Below are 7926 nucleotides of genomic sequence, written 5' to 3'. Positions count from 1 at the left end.
AGTATAAATCTTGACTCTCGAAAACTTGGTCAAAGACGCCACTTCGACAAAGATGTTAAGTTATCAAACCTTTATTCACAAAACTGTACACTGTAAAACTTTACACAAGCTTCTTTTGGTATTTTTTTTTACTTTGGCAATTAAGTTCTCAAAACCATGTGGCTGCCAGCTGATAGGGGGACAGTTTGTTGGTTTGTTACATTTCCTAAAACACAAATTGTCATGCAAAGAGTACATGAGTACATTTCCAACATACTGGCATATTATAAGGCACAATTAAACACTGTATTTTACATACTGTATTGTATGTCACATCTGCAGATCTTTTATTTTATGTCACAGTATATTTGATAAACATTCACAATCTGTCCAAAGGTTGAAAAAAAACAAACAATGCCAGTGCCTTTAAAGCTAACCAATTAGCATGTTAAATCTCGTTTGTTAAATTTTTACAGAAACTGAAATGTCAATGCCAAGTTGTGGTTTTACAAGGGATTGTCTTGTACCTCTGCTGGTTGCCTGGCAACCTCCTAGGTCCAAGAAGTCAGATACATAACCTTTTAATTAGTAACATGTAGAGATGCTGGTAGGCATATTTTTTTTTAAACCTTGGACTGAGCCAGGCTAGCTGTTTCCCCCTGATTCCAGTCTTTATGCTAAGCTAAGCTAACTGTCTCCTGCCTTTAGCTTCATATTGAACAAATAAATTGGATAACCTAAATCAAATAAGTTTATCTCCTTAACGGATCACTGTAGAGTATGTTTGACTCAGCTTTTCAGGCTACACCAAGGCCTTTTATTTAACCAGTTTCATGTCAATTCATCTGACAGTTCATTTATTCACTTTGAACCAGCATGAACCTACAGTGCCATTTCACTAGCTTTACTGCTAGCTCACATTATTCCTGTGTATTATTGATGAATAGCCATCCTCCTACTCCAGGCAGAGGTGGTTTGTAGGCAGGTTTACATTTATTGGCTTAGCAGAGACAAACAACTTGATTTATTTTCACATGAAAATATAATTTGTTTCTCTGTTAAAATGTAAAGGCAGACATCATAAAAAAAATAAAAACTGAAAAAGAGAAATCCTTTGATTCCTAGCACCACAATGTGTAGGTTTTGTTTTCTGAAAATCCTAAATTTAAAAAATCCATACAAATATGTTAACACTGTTCTTCTCTTCATTGTTACTGAAAAGCCTTAAAACTATACAGAGACTAGACCTGATCATCTTAACTTTTTATTCATTTTTTGTTCTCATGCATTCAAATATTGATGTTTCCTGCTGCAAGAAGACACTGTCCACTGCAGTTTAAATGGGGTCCTAGAGATGAGCACAGCTCAGCATATGTTTCCAGTAGTAACAGAGTTAATAGAAAAATGCAAAGAAAATCGTACGACCTGCTGATTATGCAACAGAGTCCCTCTAAGTAAACAATACATGGTTAAACTACCAATAGTTGGCACTGCATTATTTCCACCCACATCTGTGTATAATTGATTGTTCTAATATATAATTTTGATTGATTGATTTATATTTAAGATACAAATTTAAACACAGATACATTTCCAGATTCATTTGAAACTTTAAACAAATATAATGTGCACAAATTAACGTAAAATATGTGATATCAGACAACCTTTATATGTTCAGTCCTTGATTTTTTTGCCATTTTAAATACTTATGTATATGAAAGACAGTGTGCACATCCTACAAAATGTGCAAAAATAATTTGAAAAACCAGCCAATCCTAATCTTTAATTAGAGTCTATTGTCGGAGTTACTGTATGTGGAAGAAACGGCAGAACGACGATGAAACCTGTTTCCATATGACATGGCACGTGTTACTGGCACGTGTTGTAGATCTGGATTTGCTTGTTGATGTCATTGAGGATGCCTTTCATCTTTCCCTCCAAGCCGTCCAACTGACGAGCTTTCCCCTCCAACTTCTTCTGGTTCTCCTCATAGTTCTTCTCTAGCTCTGTGGGAAACAGAACATTTTAGGATCGGTTACACATATACGCATTAACAGAATTTGGAGCCACTGTAAGTCATCTTGAATTACACAAATTGATCTGGTTGAAGCTATTGATCAGTAAATTCAGTAAAATAGACTGAGGGAAGACTTTGGCCTGTCTGAAACCATTTTTAACTGGTTTACCTTCTATCCCTCAGGCAGAGAGCTCTTTGCCATTGACTATTGTGAGGTTCCTCAAGGATCAAGTTCAGGGATACTACTTCTTAAACTAAATACACCTACTTTGTGGTGTCTTGCTAGAGAGACATGCTAGTTTTACATAGTTATGTTGATGACACACTGTTTTATGTGGTTGTGTCTCTTGATGTCATAGCCCTTTTTCCAGATGTATTTTACAGCTCATCCATCCATTTTCTGCCACTTATCCCAGGCTGGGTTGTGTTGGCATCCATGGGATCCCAAGTGGTTCCCATGCCAGAAGAGATATATAATCCCTCCAGCGTGTATTAGATCTGCCCCAGGGTCTCCTCCCAGTTGGACGAAAACTTTTAAAGGGAGGCGTCCAGGAGTCATCTTGACTAGGTTCACAAACCACCTCGATTGACACTTTTCGATGTGAAGGAACAGCAGCTCTACCCCTAGCCTCTCCTGGATGCCTGAGCTCCTAACGCTATCTCTGAGGCTGAGGCCAGACACTCTCCAGAGGAAACTCATTTTTGCTGCTTGTATCCGCAGTCTCATTCTTTTGGTCACCACCCAAAACTCATGACCATAGGTGAGGGATGGAACATAGATCGACTGGTAAATTGAGAGTTTCACCCTCAGGCTTAATTAGGATAAAACTGAAATATTACACTGGTTATTTATATTCTCTATGACTTCCCTTGACCCAACAGGCAAAAAACATTATCATCTCTGACTCAGAATTACACTGATGGGGTAAGTCTCAAAAACCTAGCTTTTTATGGTCTAAATAAATCTTCCTGTCATTTCTTTCTCTAAATGATACAGAGAGACTAATGCACACCATTATATCTAGCAGACTATTGTAATGTTCTCCCATCTGGTCTGATTTTAAAATTCTCCTACTTGTTTTTGATCACTTTGTGGTCTTGCACCAGCCTATTTGTCTGACATGGGTCTTTGGATTCTCTCTCGCTCGAGTCTTTTAGTTGTTCCAAAGAGCAGGAGCGGTTTTTAATTTTCATGCTACGGGCTGCTGGAGCTGCTTTTGTTTAGAATGTTTAATGACTATTATGTAATTTAGATAATGAGGCAACCTGCTCAACCCAGTATGTATACAATGTAATGCAATGCATGAATAAACAATTGAAGTGGAGCGATGTTTATACTTCTGATTAAATGTTTTACTGCCATTTATTCATTTTACTTTGTAGTGTCTTATCAATTCACTATTATATCCATTTTTCATGTGGATTAGTCTCAAATTGCTTGTTAGTCACCTGTAAAGTACTTTGAAATATGCTAATCTGCATGAAAGGCACCATACTAATACAGTTTGAGTCTAGACTTGAAACTATAGCTTCAATATTCAATTAGTAGCTGCTCTTCTTTCACTATCCATGTTGCAGGAATTGTTTCTTAATTAAAAACCAATAGTGTTCTTACTTCAACCACATAAACCCCCTTCTATCACTTCATTCACACATAAATATATAGACATGGATAAGCACCTGCTAGTCTCTGCAGCTTGTTCTGGGCATCTCTTAGTAGTTCCTTTGCTTCATCTCTGAGGCTCTCGGCCTTCTTCTTGGCGTCCTGTACAGCTTTGGCCTTGGTGTCGACCCGCTGTTGCACCTCATGGTATTTATCTGTCAGTTGGCCGTCTAGTATCTGAGAATAAAGATGGGGGAGAGTTTATTGCAGATAGTTGAGTATGCTTTTTATGAGGCACGCTCATTCAGAGACACACAGACATACCTGCTTGGCTTCCTTTGCCTTGTCTCGTGCCATGGTGGCTGTCTCTTCGGCTCTGGCTGCTGCCATGCTGTTGTTTGCACGCTTGGTCTTCAGGGCATTGATCTCCCGTCCCAGTGTGCCCAGACGGTCCATGGCCTCATTTAGGTCCTTCTCACTGTTTGATGTCTCTGACTCAATCTGAGTAAGGCATGTACAAGCAAGTGAATTCTAATCCTTCTGAAATAATATCATCTCACAAAGTTTGCTTTTGTTGGATATAAGTACCATGTTATTATTCAGGGGTGTGATCTTTAAAATGTTGTCCTGGATGTTCATGTAATGACCAACTTGTATGCATGTGATTTGAATACACATTAACAATTTTCAACATATTTTAGAAGAATCAATACAGTTCTAGCACTAGCCTGTCTACCCTTTGTTACAATATGTTGTTGTATGAAAAATTATTTGAGCCATTTGGTACCAGAAATCCTTCAAACTCTCCATTAACCAATTTTTTGGACACTTGGGATCAGTGGAAGCTGTAAACACAACATTGACGTATAATTGCCTTCTAAAATCGATATTGCGAATACATTTGCGAACAGTTGCTAATTTATACAACAAGGGCAACATTAACATTAATCCAGAGTCATGTTTCTGGCTGTTTGGTGAATGTAAGTCCAACGCTGACTCTTCTTTTAGCTATGTTTTAGTTTTTTTTTACCAATTCTTTAAAGGAAGAATCTTTCTCTTTAGCTGCTAAATGCTACATTTTACTAGCTAATTGCTTACTGTTTCAGTCTGCTGTTTGGTGCTTTCTTGCTAGTGTATAGTGGCTTTATCACAGCTTTTGACTGAGCTCACAGCTGTGTCTGAAAATGATGCTGTTGAAAGCATGTATGAGTGAACTAAAACAGTAATGTAAGGGTCATAATGCAAATAAAAGAAAAAGAACTGAAAGATGCTAAAATGCGCCATAGAGATGTAGAGTTAAGCAATCATTCTCTATGGGTTCATCACTACAAGCATCTTCTTTAGGATATACATCATTGTATCCATTGCAAATATTTAAAAAAAATACTGCTTATAACAACTAAAGTCACATTTTCACAACAGATAATAACCTAGACATCCATCACATACATCTAGTGAATGGGTAACACGTATATCACCACTTAAAACAGTGTTCTTTTGGCTGGAAAACCAACTTATAGCCTACAAATATAAATAAATGTTATTCTATTGCTCAGTTAACCTCTATTTTGCCTCATGTTTGTTGGCTTCTTTTTTGGTTACCTGTACCAGCCGGTCCTCAGTCTCCCGTATGTCATTTCTGGCTCTTTTTATGGCCTTCTCTGCTGACGTCTGAGCCGTCTTAGCATCCACCAAGGCCTGTTTCACTGTCTCTGCTGTGGTCTTCACCCCCTCAGAACGATGCCTTAACAAGAATATAGTGTTATTGATAGGACATTGTTTAACAGAGGACACATCAGCATAAAATTGACTACAAACGATTGAGAGTATATTTTAGGTAGAAGGAGGGAAGGTTCCATTATCTCATCTCCTGTATCTCTGCCGTGTTGAATGTGTGCCATTTACAGCTGCCAATGCATCTGCTTTACGCCTGACTCTATTCCAACTACCTTGCCCTCTTGGCATCCAGCAGCAGCTGTTCTGCCTTGCGGACATCATCCTGCGTCTTCGCCAAGATGGCATCCACACTGGAAAGGCTGCTAACCCGCTCTTTGATTTCATCAGCAAGATGTCGGATCTGGAGAGGTGAAGCAGGGATGGAGAGCTCCAGCACGTGGTTGGCTACTGCCTCAATACTGTCGGGGTCTGCGCCCTCCTCTGATAGAGAGACATGAAAAGTGTCGGGGTTAGAAAAAGGGTTGTTCTTCGTGAAGTTGTAAATATAATGTAGGTGTCAGACTTACGAGTGAGGAATTCTCTGATCTGTTTGATGAGGTCTCTCAGGTCATTGTTGGAGCGCTCCACTTTGTTCTTGGTGGCTGTGGCTTTGTCCAGAGCTGCCTGAGCTTTACCTTTGGCCTCCTCTGCCTTGGTCTTAGCCTCTGCCACCTGAGTGAAAGGCAGAAATGTTTATAAAGGACATTATTTACCCAAGCTATTGCCTATATTTAGTCTAGTCTTAATGTGTCTATGTGTCCCACAATGCAGCTGCATTGCCCATTCCAAACACACAGGCAGGGTAATTTCAAGAGTGTAACGTCTCCATTCTGAGAGGTTTGGTCTATGATGTAGTCTGTAGTCTAGTTTTTCAGGTGAATTACAGTGAACAACGATGGATTTGAATTAGTGTTAAACTACATTATAATATGGTCGTGTATGTAACATCATAACAAGTTCAACTCTGACAAAAATGTAATTAAAAAACACTCCATAAAGAATTGCTTTGTAGAGTCAGGAGGGAACATAAAACACTTGCAAATGAGATTCAGCCCTAGAGTCTTGCTGCATTCCATTCTGCTCTAATGAGAAGTGGACAAAAAGCTTTCTTCCAGCCACCTCTACAATGATTTTCTCCCTGTATGACTGTTTCATATTGGTGCAAGGAGGTAGCTCTAGAAAAATGTACCAGACACAGTATATGTGATATATTTGAAGTCCAAAAGTATAGTATCTCCTCATGTGTTTTCACACCTTGGTAAAGAGTCCCTCCACCTCTACCATCGCTTTGTTCAGCTCCTTGTCTGCATGTTTGGCTCTCTCCAGGGCGTTGTCAGCAGCTGCCACGGCACCGTTACAGTTCAGACCTCCACAATGACGGTTACCGTCATCATCCCGGCAACCTGCACCCCCGCACGGACTCTCCCCGCAGGGAGCATCGCCTGGAGCACCGCAAACCTGATGGGACATGTGCACAAAATTATCATAATTAAAGTGTGTATGTGTATGACTGAAACACTTCACTCCAATATATAAAATAAACATCCCATGAAAAATATCATTTTGGTAAAGACAGCATGTGAAATTGTTATAGAGTGACAAGCAACCAGCCAGCTGAAGCTATTTTTCCATTTCCATTTGGGTCCAGATACAATATACATAGATAGGCTGAAACAACTGTCCAAGTATCAAAGTGTTTATAGTGAATGCTAATTTGCAACACCTTTTCTTAGAAGGGCTTTTGTGAAAGTAAGAGATTCAAATAGTAAAAAGAGTAAAAAAAATAGGTAAATCAAATACAATACAGCACAGGATAAAAAGAGGGTAAGCAAAGTAAAACATTCTACACAGTACAATAAAATACACATGAAACCAGGATTTGGTGAGTCTCTTAAAAGTTGGGAAGACTACAGCAAAAGTTACTCCAAATTTTTGAATCTATAGACCATACATAATTGTATTAAATGATTAGTTAATTATCTCTCTGCCTTTATAAAACTGTACACATGCATGGAAACTTTATCAGAGTTCTATGAAGAACGAGATCAAACCTTCTCATTGATCTTCTTCACATCCAGGCCCTGTGATCTGGTGTTGAGATCTACCAGCGCGCGCTTGTTAGCCGCATTTTTCCGGTTGAAGTCGTCTTTCTTGGCGGTGATGAGGCGCTCGGTGCGGCGGCGGGTGTCTGCGGATTGGCTGACTGTGCTGGGCCTGGTGGTGGTTGATTCATTGGCTCGCCGCTCCGCATCACGAGACCTGTTGTAGGAGCTGCGGATGCTGTCGTACGCACCTGCAGGAAAAAGGGAGGAAGAAAAGCAAATTTTCACTAAACCCGTTGTCAGTTAGATTAAAGTGTTGTTTGGAGTAAATTTGGGGATTGTTAAATCAATATGCGTTTCTTCTTGTTCCTGCAGTTGAATGTTTAAGCTTCACTGTGTAGAATGGTGTATTGGTGCATTAACAGTCTCATTGTAAAGGGGCGGAGCCTACGAGCATGATTTGTGACATCACAACCAGCTTGGAAGCCTCCAGTTTAAGCCCCAGTGTCCAACAGTTAAACTTCTGAGATAAAGTATTTTTGCATATTCATAGATCCTGAACTTTTTAA

The 7926-nt window shown here is 39.4% G+C and overlaps 1 protein-coding gene across 1 annotated transcript in view; it reads right to left on the bottom strand.

Annotated features, from left to right (window-relative positions):
• Positions 1 to 55: 55 nt before the first annotated feature.
• lamb2 (laminin, beta 2 (laminin S)) overlaps positions 56 to 7926 on the bottom strand; it is a 55446-nt gene continuing 47575 nt past the window's right edge. The window contains exons 28-35 of the mRNA XM_062427303.1: positions 7367 to 7608; positions 6570 to 6773; positions 5843 to 5987; positions 5549 to 5756; positions 5202 to 5343; positions 3924 to 4100; positions 3677 to 3836; positions 56 to 1985 (exon numbers count right to left, since the gene is read on the bottom strand). Coding sequence (XP_062283287.1) covers positions 1849 to 1985; positions 3677 to 3836; positions 3924 to 4100; positions 5202 to 5343; positions 5549 to 5756; positions 5843 to 5987; positions 6570 to 6773; positions 7367 to 7608 — 1415 coding nt within the window. The 3' untranslated portion in view covers positions 56 to 1848. The remainder of the gene's footprint in view (positions 1986 to 3676; positions 3837 to 3923; positions 4101 to 5201; positions 5344 to 5548; positions 5757 to 5842; positions 5988 to 6569; positions 6774 to 7366; positions 7609 to 7926) is intronic.

Source organism: Scomber scombrus, chromosome 10 (assembly GCF_963691925.1).
Source record: "Scomber scombrus chromosome 10, fScoSco1.1, whole genome shotgun sequence".
NCBI classification, from domain to species: domain Eukaryota; kingdom Metazoa; phylum Chordata; class Actinopteri; order Scombriformes; family Scombridae; genus Scomber; species Scomber scombrus.
Note: the sequence above shows the minus strand (reverse complement) of the source record. Positions and strands in the feature narration are given on the sequence as shown.